Consider the following 17,542-nt stretch of genomic DNA (forward strand, 5'->3'; position numbering starts at 1 on the left):
CAGTCCAATTCCTATATAAAGAGACCAAAGGAGAAGTAGAAAACAAGCTCGGCACGTCGAAATTTAGGAACCCTTAGGGGGGCCTAATTTCTTTCTCTCTCTTTTCTTCTCTCTATTCTTCTTTTATATTTCATGGATTGCTAAACTTCTTGGGTTGATTCCATTGTAATTTCATTATGGATTTTGAGGTTAGAATGAATTAATTTCTTTGTTCTTTTTATTATTGTTGAGGTTTTAATTTATCTATGTCTTTTATCTTTGAATCACATAAAAAGTAATGATTTTAAATCTATATGCATGTTGATCATATGAGTTCAAGGGTTTTTAAATTGAATTGAGACTTTACTTTGATTTTATTTAGAAACGTTCATGTGATTAAATGAGTTTTTACCAATAATTGAGACTTTACTTTGATTAAAGGTATTTACTCTAACGAAAATTAATTGAGACTTTACTTTGATTAATTAAGCTTTTTATTTGGTGAGGAGATAAAAGAATAGACATGATTAGGCATAGTAAAATTTGATTGAGACTGTACTTTGGTTGAATTTACTGTGGATAATCTAAAAGTTCTCACTTTTAATTGAGACTGTACTTTGGTTAAAAGTGAGAACGCCAACAAATTCATTGAGACTTTACATTGATTAATTTGTAAATCTACAACAATAATTAATTGAGCAATAATCTTTAGATAACCGATGATGAATCTATTTTGAAAAAGCAATGGAATCAATCTATTTTCTTTACTATTGTTTTTATTTCTTTTTACCTTTTAAACTTTATTTCTATCTTTGTTTATATTAATCCCCTATATTTTTTATTTTATTTGACTAACTCATTTGTATAGTTTTATAAGAACTAATTTGTTAAAAATCAATTCTGTGTTCGTTGGGAGACGACTTAGGGTTACTTTACCCTTTCTATTTTCTTGACTACTATCTTAGCAATACTGAAGTTGCTATAGTTTAGTAGTATTAATTTGATCGCGTCAACGACAGCGTTATCACTTACCCTTGCACTTTGTGGTCTTGTCTTGCATTCTTCTTTTGTGATGATTACCATTCTGGTGGGAGCAAATGGAAATGCAGATTTAGAGGCCGCTTCGAAGGATGAGAAGTCCATAGTTAGAGTTGTGAGATTAAGGTAGTTGAATGAATGACTAGTACATTTGATATAGGATAAACTTTAAAATTGTTGTTGTTGTTTATTGTATAAATAATATATTTTTATAGTCCGAACTTTTAAAGGATTATATTATTATACTTTTTATTTCATAAATCTGTCTTTGAATATTATTGTAAAATGTTTTATTTTATTAGTTTTATACTACTAATTACAACCCATATAAACAAATCATTGTTCAAATTTTTAGAGTTCAATAACGAAAGAACCAAGGGCACGTGAATGGAAAAAAAAAGGAATACTTGTGCTAAATGCACTTGACTAAAAATATAGTTTTTCTAGCAAGAGCTCTTTTAGTGAAAAAATTGTTTCTAAGTCAGTATATTTATATATCTTTAGGGTAAACTTTAAATGTATTTTGAAGCCCATTGATATTTGTAATCCCATAAAACAACATTCACCGGAAAGAGATACATTAACTATTTAACTATTGACAATATTGAAACTCACCTCAACATCAATTTCTCCTTAAAATCGATTCATGTCCAAAAATACTCAAATCTGACGTTAAGAGTATCTAATACTTTTAGAGAGATTAATTATTTGTTAATAAATAACTATTTTTTATGGTTCTAGGTGCCAGTTAAATTCTTTTTCACCCACACACCTTCGTTACTTTTGTAATTTAACAGCTATAAACGAATAACTTCCTCAAATAATTAATTTGTAAGAAAATGAAATGTAAAGCTTGTGACTCTTTAAACCATAAGAAAAACACATTGAATATTTAAAAAAAAAAAACATAAGTAACACACGTTACCTTTAAACCAATTTAAAAAAAGAAAACACATTGAATATTTTTAAATAAAATAAAAACAAATTAAAATTAAAATTAAAACATTAAAAAATCACATTAAATTAACTCAAGAATATTGAAATCAAAAATACTAATTGAACATAAAAAAAAAAAAAAATCATACATATTGAAGTTTTAAGACTTTAAAGTTTTAAATAAATAAAAAATGATGTTATTGACATGGATAACTCGAATCTTCCATTCCATTCCATTCTCATAAACAAAAAAACTAATAAGTAAACCTTTATTAAAAGGAGCATATACATTATATATATTATCTGTATGGTTTGAGTGGTACAGTAAGGAAGAATGGGTTGTTGTAGAATTGAGGCAGTGGTTATACTGTCACTCATGCTGGTGCTTCCAAATGCAGAAGGATGGGGAAAAGATGGGCACGCCATTGTATGCAAAATTGCTCAGGTTTCTCTCTCTTTTATCTGTATCTTGTGTTCCAACATTCCATTTAGTGTATCACTAAAATCTTTCTTTGGGTTAAAATTTGAATTTGCAGGCTCGCCTCGACACTGCAGCTGCAGAAGCTGTGAGCAAATTGTTGCCCAAATCTGCAGAAAATGACCTGGCTAGTCAGTGTTCATGGCCAGATGATGTGAGAAAGGTGATTCCTTGGTCTTCCGCCTTGCACTTTGCTGATACTCCCGACTCCGTTTGCAGTTACGACCACACCAGTAAGTTGCTTTTTCCTCTCAAATCTTTCAAATATTTTCTTCATCATTCTTTAGACAAAATGCAGATCTTACCTCGAAGTGATACTTTATCTTATACATTTAAATTAAACTTATGCGTCTGAAAGTGCCGAAGATGCCTGTAAATGGGCCTATAAAGATGCCACTGAAGGTGCAGTACTTGATGGTAAGCAATGAGAGATTTGATAGTTATGAAAAAATTTCTTTTATCGATTTTTCTTTTTTTTCTAACTACAACATGAAAATGCACTCTGCAGATGAATACTTCTTGTCTCGTTTTCCGATAGTGAATTTGCGGTTAGCTCAAGGAGGAGTTCGATTGGCTGCAGCTCTTAATCGTATTTTTAACACCAAGTATGCAGCGGAGATGTAGTGTGATTGGATCATGATGGTTAATAAAATGATTTGAACGGTGAAACATTTTATATTTATTTTAAACGGTGAATCAAATCTTGTTAAGAAATTGTTATTATTATACTATAAAAACACTACAAGAAAATTTAATTATAATTAGTGTTCAATCAGCGAAAATAACAAATAACGAACGCTAACAAGTAATTAGTCTCTACCTTGTGTCAGTAGAAAAAAGGACTCTTTGCCTCCACTAAATACGGAAAAGGTAATAGTATGAACTAAACTCATATTTAGGAGACAATATAAATTTAACATTAATTTATTATGAGAATGTAACATTAACTTAGTCAACTCAAAAACAATAAAATTTAATTATTTATTAACAAACATTAACCACCAATGCCCACACATAGTTACAAGTATTGGCAACCGAAACCACCACCCACTTCACAAGAAAAGAGAGTCTCGACGTTATAATGGAGGGAGGTGCAAGGGAATTCACGACGCAAGGAAGGAAAAATGGAGTGTGAAATTAGGGTTTTAGAATTTTGATTAAATTTTTAGTAAAGGATAAAGTGGAGATATCATAAATTATAGGGCGTGCAAGAAGAAATGCCCCAAATCCAATTTTTATTGTAATTTGAAATTCAATGCCTATGAAACAACTCTTAAATAAGCCCAATTCCAAATGAAAGTGTGATTTGAATTCATGATTTGGTTATCAAATTTAATTTAAAATGAAATTCCAATTGCAGTATGACAATTGGTGTTTAACCTAATGAGTTTGAATTTGAAATGAAAATTGGCCAAACAACCCAAAAGCCTAATAACCATAAACCCACACTCAACTCTCAAATTGCTGTCAAAACTTTAGAAAACCCTAGCTAGTGAAACCTTTTCCTTCTCAATGACCTTCCACTTCAACATTGGGAACCTTTACCTCAACCAACAAAGCACCTCTTATGCCTCTCACCAACACTTTTTCAACGACCTTCCATTTCAACATTGGGAACCTCGTTTGAAACACAAGTTGTCAAATATTATGTTTCTCCATGTATAAAACTCACTTACGCAAACATGAGTTCTTACCAGGTTTAGGATATTGTCACTTCACATATGAACAATCATGTTAGGACCAAATGAATTAGGGTTTGAAATGTCACGTAAAGGAAAAAACTCCAACACCCAATCAGCTCATCCAAGACACCACTTCTTTTGCTTCTCACAACACTAAGGGCTTCTGCTTCTCAGTGGTCAATATACTGATCACGCAAAGATGGTTATACAATAGACTCACAAGAGGATGGGAATATTGTGTTATTTTGTTGGAAAATTATATTCCAGAGACAGAGACAATATATATATATATATATATATATATATATATATATATATATATATATATGAAAAAGAAGCTAAATTAGTTTGAATGTAAGAGAAAAACAGAAAGAATACGAAAAAGTGAGATGAATGAAATTTTAAGTTACCAGTGTAATATCCAATTTTAAGTTAAATGTATGTCACTAATATTATAAAGGATTACCAAAAGTAATGTCTGTTTATTTCAGACTCGTTGACTTTAGCAATATCAATAATCACACTCAAAAATTTAAGAGATTTCAGTTAGTATACATCGTATTGCTGTGTTTAAAAGAATCTGTTACATACCATCAATTCTTTTATAAGCTACCCGATATCATCATATAAATTAAACTGCACATAACCAGGTGGTACATGGTTGCAGGAGAATGATAAATGTTCAGTTAAATTGAATCTGCACTTTGCAAAAAGTAAAATTATCTGTTTAATGGGGCAAGCAGAGATTACGTGAGTGTTTAGGTATCAGTTGACAAAGGTTCCAATGACTGTCAACGGAAGTGAACTAATCAACCAACGAAGTTGAACATATTCAGTGAAGAGGAATGTTGTTCCAAGCATGTACAACAAAAATTTTAAGTATGCAATCCGCATAAAACGAAATAAAGGCTATATTGCTAAAAATCACCTTCTGATCAGTTTCAGCATTATTGGATCTGGAAATTTCCATCTATAACATTTCAATTCTTCACTAAGTTCACGTTGTGTTTATAATTGAACAAGCATGGCAGCAATTTCCCACAGGGCATTTTGTCAAACACCTGAAGAAACTAAGGATACAGGGACATGGAAAAATGCTTCAAGCCTGTAATTCCTCCCCCCTCTTTAAATTAGGCCAGACAAGGCGTACAGATTTAGAAAAACAAGAAAACTGAAAACACATTTGTTCTTTTTCAGCATCATGAATTTAATATTCTTATACTTTAAAACTTCATTGGTGGATCCATTACAGAGCACCGTTACCTCCTTCCCACTCACAAGCTAAAATAAAGGCCAGCACTTAAATAATTGAATGCTCTATTAACCAATAAGCTATAGTCATTTGGTATCCGAATTTAAGAATCCTCAACTCGAATAAACTTTACCAATTTAGACTTCATGTCCGCTGGAATTCTTACAGGACGATAGTTTTTGTCAAGCCAAACCGCAGTAGCCTTAGCTTCCAAAATAGGCTGCAACCAATTCACCAAATATCAACACATATTCATAAAGATGGAAAAAAACTATGTGATAAATTGTGGAGACAGACCTCTTGGTTTGGCAGCTTATAAATGAAGTGTTCAAAGTATAAACGAGCAGCCGAAGAGTCAGAAATCCTAACCCTTACAATAAATTTGTCTCCACTCTGGTTACATGTTCTTAAAAGGAGAGCAAATATTAGTAAACAGAACTCGCTTATAAGAAAATCATATCCTTCTTTTAGTGTACTAAAATGTATTAAGACGTTATTTACACTACATCACAACAAATGTATATCTTAACATACAGAAATAGCAAGCAGAATCGGAGAGGCTTACTCTTAGAGGTGCAAGGAATTTGAGAGACAGTTCTGATAATGCCAATGCATCACCAGTGCGAGCCACGGCATCACAATTAATACCGATGCTTTGCAAGAGTTCATGACGACCTAACAAATATGTATGGAATTTGATCAATTTAGACATCTAAAATAGAAAGTAGCATTTTAATTGACAGTTGTCACACATGAATGAACAAGGATAACTTAAAATGTTTGCAGATCATCCAACTCAATACATTTCAATTCAGTATCATGTTAATAGTCAATCCCCTCATAATAGCAGTTATACTGGCTCAAATATACCAAAACAAAGCTCAACAGAAGAGAGGAAACATTTCCAGAGCATATACACGAATTGTAAGAAAAATATTATATGTACAAGAAACAAATATAACTATAGTGTGATGATGAACCATTGTATTGCATCTAAATTAGAACATAAAAGCTTTGATGCAACCATACAAAATATCACTCTGTTTCATACTGCAAATATCCTTGCGTTGGAAATAAGTCCTCGACTCAGGCTCCATAGGTTATTTCATCCCAAGTGATGAATTAAATGCTTGGATAGGGAAGTTCCAAGAAAATCGATGTTCGACCAACATGCTTGGAATGACTCATTTCTATTCAGTACTTTTTCTCCCTCTGTGATTCTTGTAGTCCAAGAAACACCCAAAATCACTATTCTTGAGTTAATAATACCAAGAAATATTTCAGTGTCCTAGCACTATTTTCTGTGTTATTCTCTCTTCTTCTCTTATAACCTAACAAACGTTCATTTGTATATATGACTTTCTTCTTTGTCAGACTTCACCTTCATTTCTTACAAACTGTGACTTTCTTCTTTGTCAGACTTCACCAACTTCATCTTGCATACTGGACGTGAGAATTTTTCTTTCAGCAAGATGTTATTCTGAGGAATACACTTCAATGAAACTACACATGTGACTTCTAATAGTTTTACCAGGAAACTGTATATGTTCTAATTCCTTTCGAACCAACTCTTTTGTCCATTTTGCAATAAAGTTCAGAACTTGTCCAATAAAATTCCTTCACAATATTGCTGTCATAATCAATACATGTGTTTTATAAGGAATTGGGAAGAAAGATTGTAAGTGTTTTACAACTTGCTTGTGCTAGTCTGATTTTGTTGTTTTACCTTCATGATTTTTACAAACACTAAAATATATCAAATCTAGACTGCGTTGTAAATTCAAGATCATGTTGTAAAGAAATAAAAAATGTAAATTCATGTTGATAGGATAGTTCTAATTCATGTATCAATAAGAGTTCAGAGTGCGGAAAAATTTTAAGTAGAAGCTCATGAGATCTCACCGTGCTGGCAATAACTTGCATAAATTGCATTGTTGACCACACCGTACTGATCCAACTCATAATCACGCACTGTCAGTTCGACATCACAGAATCCACTCATTCTGTTACATCGTAAACAATCGTGAGGTTATAAATTGCATGAAGTTATTATTATATATAGTCTGACATTGAATACATTAATCACTATTTAAAAAAGGAGCACGAATGAAAATTGCCCATCACAGTAAAAAAATAGAGAATTAACGCAATTCCAGGTGGGATCCGTCAATTGCACAAAAATGAAGCCCCGAATTGAAGTTCAGTTCTTGAACGCACAGGTAAAAGTTTAAAGAGTAAAAGAAGGGATATGTCAGAAATTGCAGTTACCCTTTGCCACCTCTGAGATCGAAGAGTGGTGTAGAGGCGCTGAAACTCACCGGAAAAACTGATCGGAGTACCGGCGGATTGAGCGGTCGGCGGAGAAAAGGAAAAGGAAATTGGCGTACGGGACGAAACGACGTCGCCTTGAGGAATAACGTGGGAGGTAATGACACCGTAGAAGCGTGATTGGAGAACATTTTTTTCGAGAGCAATGGGATTGTGACAGTAGGCGTTATCACCCATGTTAATGCTTTTATGCTTTTCTTGTTCATAATGCTTTCAAAACCGGTGGGTTTTAGGTCGGTGACAAAAAGGTAATTTTTCATACATGCTAAAATAAATGAAAATGGAAAAGAAAAATGTTTGCAAGCGGAAAGCACGATATCATACGATATTAGAAGCAAAGTAATTTCAAATTTGATAACAAAATTATAACTACAAAGAAGAAATAAAACTTAAGAAAAAATATTTTTCTCTCACAACTGAAATCGTAGAAGTGTGGAAGTGAGTCAACCCATCACGGGTTGAGCTGAGCTGAAAAATAATCAGTTTAACTCGATTCACTTTTTAGTGAACTAGAAATATTACAACACCGGTTCAATCAATCACGGATTGGTGGGTCGGTTAAGTTACAAATGTTTTTCTTTTACAATTTGTCTTATATATCTATTAAATTACAATAAAAGTGAATTGATTTAATTTATCATGTATGATAGTGGAATCAAAGTGTTCATCTAATTATCAAAATATTAGTATAAAGACAATAATTAAAAATTAAAGTATCAAGTATCAGCATATATAACTTGACAAACAAATTAAACATTCAAACTACTCAAATATTATTAAACAATGTTCTAGCATTTAAAAATATAAAATTTTGAACCTATATAATTAGAATAGTAAATCATATTATAAAAATAATTAGAAAAAAATGTAAGAAAATGTTGGTAGGTTAAGTGGGTCAACCCACCCTCAACCTGACTCGAACTAGTCTAACCCGTGGATTAAGTGAGCTGAGCTTAATTCAACACACCTTTGAAAAAATTAAATTTTTCTTACCCCAACCTTACTTAAACCTGTGGTGAATCGAATTGGCTCCGAGATTGGAAATTGAAATTCATTGTAACATCTCTATGTAATCATTAACACATGATAAGATATTCAAAAGGAGAAAAAGATACTTAAGAATGTTGCATTATAAAATGATTATGTCTTTCTCATTACATTTAATTATCAATATACATATTGGAATTCTAAATTTACACGTTATTACAAAAAAAATAGTTAGATATAAATCAATTTTTAGATAAAAATTAATTAATTACTATATATAGATTAATTTAGATATTATTTTATAAATTAAAATTACTATATCTAAAATAGTATAATATAATTGATTTTTGAATTACAGTTTAAATTAATTTCTAATATTAACCCAATAAAATTAGTTTTTAAATTAGTCTTTAATTTAAAATTAGAAATTAATTTATAATCATAATAATAAGTAGTTAAAATTTATAAACTCTAGTCCCACACAAATTATAATTTTTTATTTTAGATATCAATAATTATTAGTTTATAAAATGATATCTAACTTACTCAATAGAGTGATTAATTATTTTAATTCCTAAAACTTATTAAAACTTATTGTTACTTAATTAAGAGATAAAGTTTAGCTTTAATGGTCTATCTTGTTGTACATGTAATATAAATAAGAATCTTATACTCAATGAGTAATACATTCTCTTATCCAAAAATGAGTTTTTATCTTTTTTCACTAGAAATTTTTTATCTCTATGGTAAAGTTTATCATTTTCCTTTTCATTTCTTTTTCTATGGTATGTATAATCTATTAGTGGCTTAGCAAAGTCGGACGGTTTTGTAAGACCAAACATCAAAGGTACACACGGTTTTGTTGTTTAAAATAGAATCCATCAAAAACAACACCATGGTAGCTGCACGATTTAGTGGACTACAATGTTTTTTTCACATGTGACATTTAATAATCAAGAAATTTGATGGGATTAATTCATAAGAAATCTATCTTTGCTACTTGTAGTAGTTCATAACTGTCATTCTACTTTTTTAAATAACGAGATTACTAGCAGTATCAGTACACTTTAATTATTTTTTAATTATTAAGGATTTTCTTATTATGTCTTTTGTTTTTCCTTTGAGATTTATTGTGTATTTGTGAACTCAAAATCTTTTTCCTTTAGGGGTATGGAACAAATGATTTATTTTATCAATAACTAATTTTTGCTTCTAAAAAATCTACTTGGAATGTGTTCCACCAAAATACCTATCTACTTTCATGACATAAATTACTCATTCATATGAAAAAATAAACCGAACATATATAAATGATGTAATATGAGATTTTAACACTTTGAAGTTTACACATATCCTAACTATTTTGGGAGGAATTATTAACTTAATTGGTCCCGTAATATACAACCATTCTTGGAACCATGACAAATGGTATTATAAATTTTTTTAAGGCTTGTGTACTAGTAATGTTAGTGATTGACTTTTAACAAAATTTTATATCAAGCTTCATGATAATAAAAATAATTGTAAGAATGGGGTTAAAAGGTCTAGAAATTTTAGTTTTAATGAGCAGTGTTGGTTTAACTTAAAATGTTTCATCCGTTTAATTTAAAATGATAAGATATAAATTTCAAATATTAAATCCAGATTGTGTTGTAAGACCCGAATTAGACCTATCCCGTGTATCCCTCAGCTCTATTAGTACTACATAACTTTCATTGTTTTAATAAAATTATATATAATAAGCTTTCATGTCTCTATAGAAAATAATGGAAATTAAATTTATTATTTTATAAATGTACTAATATTACGGTCTATAAAATTGGAATTACTTAAAAATAAGAAAATTAAATACCTAGTGTTTCGGGTATAGGGGTCAAGCACCTATCTCTAACACTCAAGCTGTCCTTTAAATTTTTTTTGTCCAACACTCCACAGTTCGTTGTTTCGTTCTTTCTCCCGTTCGGTTGTTCAGACGATCGGGGTACTTGTCTAAAAAGCTCTGATGCTTAAGTCAGTTCGAGTCCGATCATGATAGTGCAATTAATGTTGTTGGACCGCTATTTATAGTTTTTGATATGGGCTTGTGATTAGGGTTTTCTTAATCACGACCCAATTGCTTTTTAAACTTGATTACTGACTTGTATTACTTTAATTCACTTTTAACTTACTGATTCAGTTCTGGTGTGGCTGCCCGACCAGAGGACCGTGCGTCCTGGCGGTTGTCTCCATAAATGTGGAGACAAAGTTCAATTGGAATGAACGCGGAGGCCGTTCGGTCGCGAACTCCCTTAAAGCACACCAGAGAGATTGTTGCATCAATAATCCAAGGAATCGTCTGCCTGTAGCGGACGACCTGCAACCACTTATCTTTGGACCTCCTGACTGATGGTTTGACTAAAGATGACGATAGGCCATACAGTACACCTAATATTAATATATATATATATATATATATATATATATATATAGTCACACTTGATGAAAAAGAAAATACTTTAAGCAAGTGTAAGAAAAAGATGACCTTGCATCAATTATATAATTATATAATATATAATATTCAAAACAAAAAGTCATGCATCAGATTATATAATATAAAAAATATGAATCTCTCACCATATGCAAACATCATTCCAAAGAAAGACGTACTCTAAAGAGAAATGAATCCCTATATGAACAACCTTTTGAGTCCTACGTAAAGAGGCACAACAACCATAGGAGATCTGCAATAAATGTTTTCCTATTCTCACCTCTATGATGATGAGCATCTTCGTGAGCGGCTCCGATCTTATTTGCTTTTCTCTGTGCTCTGTTTTCTTATCTCAGTAGTGATTCGGAGAGATCTTCTGCTCTGGCTTTCCTTCTTCATGTACAAACCCATCACCACAATATAAATGGTGTAGGTTGACTTCTAATGTGGGGATATCAAAATTTTGGAATTTTCATTTACTTACTTTTAAGATCTATATATTCATCAAGCTACTCAAGTACTACAACTAGAAGAAGCTCTTTTCAAAACATGAAGTTATGCTACTAGAAAGACAAAAAAAATAGAGAAAAAAATATCTGATGAAAATAAACATGTAGTATACATCTTTAATGCATTTTCCAACATCTTATCTAAACAACTTTTTAATGTTTAATAAATCAACCAAAAAAGTATTTTTTTTAATTAATTTATACGAAAAGAAGATCAAACTAACATGATATAAAAAGTAAGATAAAGAACAAAAATTAGTCAAAGTTAGGTATTTCATCCGAGTCTACCAGAGAATCCATTCTCTTTGCATTAACATACGAATTGTCGTTTTTCTTAAAAATATTACATTCAATTTTAATTTTTAATCTGGAATAAAATTTGTTCTGAAGAATTTAAAGCACTGAACACACTTAAACTATTAAATAAATAAATCTAAATGAATCCAATTTATTGCACACATTAGAGTGTTCCGTTAACTTCACATTAGTATATAACTAAGTAATTAATTGGTAAAAATCAATAGCACAAACTCCATCTATATTTTTTTTGTTATTATCCTTAAAATAAATCAACTATAATCATATGGAAAAAGAAAAACATTGAAATTGGAACCGTTCCTAATTACTCTTTCTAGATTATAGGAACATTAAGAAAGAATACAAAAAGTTTTTCCTTTAAAATCTCCCTTGTAACGATTAAATATCTTACATAACGATGGAAACCATGACAATGAGACAAGGAAAGATGATAAAAACAAAGAGAAAACGAAGACAGGCATTACATATATTAGCAGATACAAATCCATTCACATACATCTCATGGTCGTATTAGGAATCCTCGAAAGACCCAACAATTTGAGATTGAAGTGTAAACAACAGCAAAGTCATTCCAATGAAGTGAAGTTAAGAAGTTACATATAGATAGAGCTCTTAATGCATCACCTCACTGTGATCTCTAAAAACATGAACATCGAGTGTCATAACATCTCTGTTGACCAACTCAAAGACACAAACATCTCCAGCTCGCAGTTTATTTGCTCTTGAAAACGTGGGCCACCCAGCAGAAAGCGTGCCTGATAAATCACTTTTAGTTAATACAATGGTTACAGGCCACAGTATATTTCTGAACTGCATCATTATCGAATCATGATTCATCCCTAGGAAATACTTCCTCGCAAAGTTTCTCGGCACACGCTGCATCAAGTTATACATACATGTTAACAGTTATTAGAACAACATAAAACAACTTATGAACGAAAAACAACACCTGTTGGAAGACAGCATGACATTGTGAAACCCCACAACTAGTGCTTAACTAAACCTCACCGGGCATCTGGTTGTGTTTCCTTGCCAACTTAGAGTGCTCATGAAAAAGGGATTTTCTGATGAGAATTCTCTGGCTTCTTCACGTTTGCCTACTAAAGTTCTTACACTTGAACTCCCACCTCTAGAGGTAGTTGCAGGATGCACTTTTCTGCTTTTTGAATGATCTATATTTGCAATTTCACAGGAATCAGATTTTTCCTTCACAGTATTTGTTTAAATTTCCTGTGTTGGATTTTCAATGTAGATAAAATGAAATAAAGGATTACCATGTAAAATGGGTGTGCTAGGTTTTCCTGCAGATGGGATAATGGAAACTCTGAAGGCCAGACTCTGGATCTTCGTTATCAGCTCAAACACACAGACATCATCCACTTTCAGATTATTTTCTGATGCAAAATTCGGCCATCCAGCAGTAATTCTAGGACCAGACAAAATTACAGGCCAACTTCTCCCATCCATGACCTCAAGGACAACTGCTTTTGTTTTTTTCTTCAAATATTGTTCTGAAAATTCTGACGGAATAACCTGGGATTTTTATTTTACAAGGTAAAATGTACACTCTTGGGGATTATATTTCTGCTGCAACAAAAGAACATAACTCATAACAAGCGATATATTAACTCAAATGCTCACCAGGTAATCTGCATTGATAAAGGATGGCCTCATAACAAGCTTGAAAGAAGGATGCATGGATTTAGAAGTACTCGTCGCTCTGTTTAAAACCGAGGAAGTTAATTGCTCCACTTTTGGGCATTCACCATGAAAAATGCTTTTTCCCTTTTCTTCTGAAAAATCAAACATGTCATCAGTAAGTTATGAAAAATTGGTCTCCCAAAATTAATTGGATCCACACAATGATCTCATGTTGACATTCATATACCTTCTAACTTCTGCTTCGTAAATTTTTGCTTTTGCAAACCAGCACTTCTACTTTGATCATGCTGATGCAAATTTACCCCATTGGGGCTTCGTCCAGCATCTGTAGTGATGCTATTCTTCATTTTCTTACAGGGTTGAGAAGGTGACTGTGTATTTTTGACTCCGCTCTTTCGGATACATTGCTCATCCAAAATTTGCTCAGAATCATCACTAATCTGCACAATGTTGTCTGTTTCATCATGAAATTGTTCATCCAAAGTTTCAACAGAATTATCAGGGTTGTCATGAGTGAAGTGGGAACGGTAGTCTATTTCAACAGCACTTTTGTCACATATGTGGACATCAAAACGAGAAATTCCCACGTATTCAAAAAACAGCATGTGACCATGATCTAGAGAATAGCGTGTTGCAAACTCCTTCCATCCTTCTTGAAACCAAATCTCACCATCATGCTTAGTCCACTGTATTTTCCATTCAGTACAATCTGGAAGGTTGAGGAACACTGGATTTGACATGCCATCTCCACATTTTGCAGTGAATTTTCCTGGAAGTTTCTGCAAAGATTCTGCTTTTAACACGAATGATGAAATTCACATGCATGACATTTTGTAAAACCCCAAATCCCTATCTTACAAATTCAAATATCATTACCAATAAATAAGGAAAATAATAGTATATCATAAGCATGGATCAGGCATGCAGAGATACAGGAGTGGTAGTTCAAGTTTGATTTTATACATATTATCACATTTGTAACCAATAACAAACTGTAGTTGGGAAAGAAGACTCATTTCGTTTGATGCTACTAAAATGAACATCAACTTTACTATAAAATACTGAATATTGATTCTTACCAGTAACCCATGTGCAAGACTTGTTCCGGGGATAATCTTACAGAAACGGATGTTGCAGGGGGGAGTCATGGATGCTTAGATTATACCTGAAGATCAAAACTCAAGGGAAATTCTGATTTAACAATTGAAACTAACAAACAAAGGTCAGCTTCTTGAGATGCTAAAAAAAAAATTAATTTTTTTGTGCTACACCTAGTTGAATAAATGCGCATGGCTCAAGCTTAAGAGAGTACCATCTAGTTTTTTGTAGTCAAAGTCAGATTGTAAGCTGATTGGACAACACGAATCCTGATTTTAAAAGTTTTTTTTTTTCTTTATTGAAGGTTTTTAACATAATTTGAAGAAGTGAAAAATAAAATTAAAAAATTCTCGACAACAGTTTAAAAAAATGAGAAAATATAATATTATAATATTAAAAAATAAAAATAAGATAATTTTAACATGTTAAACTTTATTTTTAATGACAAACAGTTTATGATGAAGCATAATCGATTATGTTTAAAACGTAATTGATTATTTGTGAGTTTTAAACGGGGGGATTATAACACGTGTATATATTGACGTTAGATATATATATATATATATATATATATAAATTGTTTATTAATTAGTAATACTTTTTTTATAAATTTATGGTAAATATTAATTAGTAAGAAAATCTGCTATACGTTGTGTGCCAACCAAATGCATTTAATAAAATCGCCCCACTATAAGAAAAAACAATTTAAGAAAGATATAAACTACTAAAACGTGGACCTCCTCTTCATGCATGCTTCATTTTATTTTATAATAAAGGAAAATTATATTTTGACAAAATTTTATTAATAAACTTTTGACAAAGTGAACATGACAATATTTTAATAAATAAAATAAATAATTAATATAATTTGAAAAGAGAAGAAAAATATTTAGTATTAATTAAAAAGTAAATTTTGTCAAACTTTATTAAAAAAAAATTTGTCAAAAATCATAGTCCTGTAATAAAACATAAAACATATATTGCTGCCGCTGCTTGGAGGTACTGTTACAGTAACAATAATGGTACACGCGGCTTAAAACAGGTTCACACCTTTACACAAACACATCGAAATGAAAATAACCGGGCTCAAAAAAAATAGCAACCCGCGGTGATGTATAGTGAATATAGACATGCTCTAGAGAAGTGTAACGTGAAGGTGTATATCTATAAGGGTGAGAATCATGCATCATTGAACATGTACAGTGCCATAAACAAGGGTAAAACATTCTTACCGACGAAAAATATCAAAATGAAGTGAAAAAATATTCAATCCTTTAAAACGTATTTAATTATTTGAAAAATAAAAGATATTAAGTATTAAAACGTTGTGAATGATCATACAGAGTTTATAACATGTAATTAAAAACTAAAATAAAGGTCGAAACTTTAAGATAGGTCAAATAGAAAAAATAAAACCAACAACACAGGTGCAAAATAATAAAATGAGTGGTGCAGTAAACAATTAACATGCAATGTGCAGGTAATATGGAGGTGCAACGAATAAACACAAAACAAATAATAACTCGGGGTGTAGGATTATCACATGTGGTGGTGCATGAAGTATATAAAACAGCAAAAGCCCAACAAACAAATAATAACATAGGGTCTAGACACTAAAATGAAGGGTGTAGCGAGTGAGGCTGGTTCGCCGGCGACACAAGTGGACGCCGGAAACGTCGGCGTCATTCGCGGCGACTCATTCTCCCTCTCGCACGCGGATTCCAGCACCCTCGCCACCCTCACTACCGGAGTCGTCGCCAGCGCCAACCTGTTCAGTCTCCTTCTCCCTCGTTTCTCTTCTTCCCAGACCCCAAGTCGTCCATTCCTCCACCGCCGAAGAATCAATGCCGCGCCTCCCGCCATACCGCTCGAAATCTGACTAGCCGGCGACGATGCCTTGTATTGATGATTAATCCCCTCCTCTATTTCTCTGTTATGATGATTAATCCTGACTGATTTGAATATTGCCTTGTATTTTTATCTGTGCTTGTGGCTCTGTATGAGTTTATGAGTGTTTGACGGTGGGGAAGTGAGAATGATAATGGCGTGGTGATTTGTTGGCAGAGGGCGTGTATGACAACAACATCTTTGGTATACAAGCATAGCATAATCGTGTGGCAACAACAAATGCAGTAGATGAAACACAACCAGTTTCACACAATGTTAAAACATGTTGTTCCTATGCAAGGTGTAGTACTTACCTCTTGGAGTTCCTTTCTCGTGTTGTTGGCCTCGTCTACTAGTTCTCCTCTCCTCTTTTGCCCTCTTTGATTCTAAGGGTCCTTCACGTTTTTGTTGTCTCTTTATCTTTGTTACTTCAAAGTTGAACGAGCCCCTGTTAGTACCATGCCACTTTTCCTCTTTTCTTCATATTCTGTTTGAACTCTTTTTGAAATGACAAAAGGACGAGACAGGTTGCCTTCCGGTACGATTGTCATCGGGGTGCAGCAGTGATACAGACACAGATACCCAATCTTTCCCTTTTCATGCCAAGATCAAAAGCGGGGGAAAATGTAAAGATTTTATCATTTTTCGTTGCATGGATTAGGAAAGGAATAGCTGGACAGGTTTCAAATTAGTTGACTTTTCTATCTTTTTTTCATATTATATATATATATATATATATATATAAATATTAAAATTAAAATAAAACAAAATGGAATAAAAAATGATAAAACAAAAAAAGATGAAAATTAAAATTAAAATTAAATAAGGAAAACTAAAATAAGATAAAATTAAAATTAAAAAAAGATAAAATAGAATAAAATAAAAATAAAATAAGATAAAAAAATTAAAATAAGATCAAAG

The 17,542-nt window shown here is 32.0% G+C and overlaps 3 protein-coding genes across 7 annotated transcripts; 1 reads left to right on the forward strand and 2 right to left on the reverse strand.

The window, feature by feature from the left end:
• Nucleotides 1-2,244: 2,244 nt before the first annotated feature.
• Nucleotides 2,245-3,154, forward strand: LOC114174099 (endonuclease 2-like). Of its 2 annotated transcripts, XM_028058852.1 has the most exons (4): nucleotides 2,248-2,398; nucleotides 2,490-2,664; nucleotides 2,790-2,848; nucleotides 2,940-3,144. In XM_028058852.1, exons 1-4 carry the CDS (start codon nucleotides 2,288-2,290, stop codon nucleotides 2,967-2,969), a joined length of 375 nt encoding a protein of 124 aa, XP_027914653.1. In that variant the 5' UTR covers nucleotides 2,248-2,287; the 3' UTR covers nucleotides 2,970-3,144. The 2 variants fall into 2 exon arrangements, with proteins under 2 accessions (XP_027914654.1, XP_027914653.1); XM_028058853.1 differs by lacking the exon at nucleotides 2,790-2,848 and having other exon boundaries at nucleotides 2,245-2,398; nucleotides 2,970-3,154.
• Nucleotides 3,155-5,006: 1,852 nt separating this feature from the next.
• Nucleotides 5,007-7,895, reverse strand: LOC114174098 (acyl-acyl carrier protein thioesterase ATL3, chloroplastic-like). Of its 2 annotated transcripts, none has more exons than XM_028058851.1 (5): nucleotides 7,684-7,895; nucleotides 7,268-7,368; nucleotides 5,931-6,040; nucleotides 5,663-5,758; nucleotides 5,007-5,585 (listed from the first exon to the last, which is right to left on the reverse strand). In XM_028058851.1, the coding sequence occupies exons 2-5, from the start codon at nucleotides 7,365-7,367 to the stop codon at nucleotides 5,469-5,471; spliced, it is 423 nt and encodes a 140-aa protein (XP_027914652.1). In that variant the 5' UTR covers nucleotide 7,368; nucleotides 7,684-7,895; the 3' UTR covers nucleotides 5,007-5,468. The 2 variants fall into 2 exon arrangements, with proteins under 2 accessions (XP_027914652.1, XP_027914650.1); XM_028058849.1 differs by having other exon boundaries at nucleotides 7,634-7,891.
• Nucleotides 7,896-12,417: 4,522 nt separating this feature from the next.
• LOC114173147 (B3 domain-containing transcription factor VRN1-like) lies at nucleotides 12,418-17,273 on the reverse strand. Of its 3 annotated transcripts, none has more exons than XM_028057390.1 (7): nucleotides 16,936-17,269; nucleotides 14,716-14,801; nucleotides 13,863-14,415; nucleotides 13,616-13,767; nucleotides 13,249-13,507; nucleotides 12,983-13,146; nucleotides 12,418-12,850 (listed from the first exon to the last, which is right to left on the reverse strand). In XM_028057390.1, the coding sequence occupies exons 2-7, from the start codon at nucleotides 14,782-14,784 to the stop codon at nucleotides 12,587-12,589; spliced, it is 1,461 nt and encodes a 486-aa protein (XP_027913191.1). In that variant the 5' UTR covers nucleotides 14,785-14,801; nucleotides 16,936-17,269; the 3' UTR covers nucleotides 12,418-12,586. The 3 variants fall into 3 exon arrangements, with proteins under 3 accessions (XP_027913191.1, XP_027913192.1, XP_027913193.1); XM_028057392.1 differs by having other exon boundaries at nucleotides 12,763-12,850; nucleotides 12,924-13,146; nucleotides 16,936-17,273; XM_028057391.1 differs by lacking the exon at nucleotides 16,936-17,269 and having other exon boundaries at nucleotides 14,716-14,989.
• Between the last annotated feature and the right edge of the window lie 269 nt (nucleotides 17,274-17,542).

This window comes from Vigna unguiculata, chromosome 2, assembly GCF_004118075.2.
Source record: "Vigna unguiculata cultivar IT97K-499-35 chromosome 2, ASM411807v1, whole genome shotgun sequence".
NCBI classification, from domain to species: Eukaryota; Viridiplantae; Streptophyta; class Magnoliopsida; order Fabales; family Fabaceae; genus Vigna; species Vigna unguiculata.

Bases quoted from the DNA above. Each gene is read 5' to 3' on its own strand.
- LOC114174099 (XM_028058852.1), top strand. From the start codon at position 2,288: ATGGGTTGTTGTAGAATTGAGGCAGTGGTTATACTGTCACTCATGCTG. The intron at 2,399-2,489 runs GTTTCTCTCTCT...TTGAATTTGCAG, and splicing joins TTGTATGCAAAATTGCTCAG to GCTCGCCTCGACACTGCAGC. The intron at 2,665-2,789 runs GTAAGTTGCTTT...TGCGTCTGAAAG, and splicing joins TTGCAGTTACGACCACACCA to TGCCGAAGATGCCTGTAAAT.
- LOC114174098 (XM_028058849.1), bottom strand. From the start codon at position 7,824: ATGTTCTCCAATCACGCTTCTACGGTGTCATTACCTCCCACGTTATTC. The intron at 7,369-7,633 runs GTAACTGCAATT...ACGATGTAACAG, and splicing joins GATCTCAGAGGTGGCAAAGG to AATGAGTGGATTCTGTGATG. The intron at 5,759-5,930 runs GTAAGCCTCTCC...ACATGTAACCAG, and splicing joins AATTCCTTGCACCTCTAAGA to AGTGGAGACAAATTTATTGT.
- LOC114173147 (XM_028057390.1), bottom strand. From the start codon at position 14,784: ATGACTCCCCCCTGCAACATCCGTTTCTGTAAGATTATCCCCGGAACA. The intron at 13,508-13,615 runs GTGAGCATTTGA...TAAAAATCCCAG, and splicing joins TTATCAATGCAGATTACCTG to GTTATTCCGTCAGAATTTTC. The intron at 13,147-13,248 runs GTAATCCTTTAT...TTGCAAATATAG, and splicing joins TAGCACACCCATTTTACATG to ATCATTCAAAAAGCAGAAAA.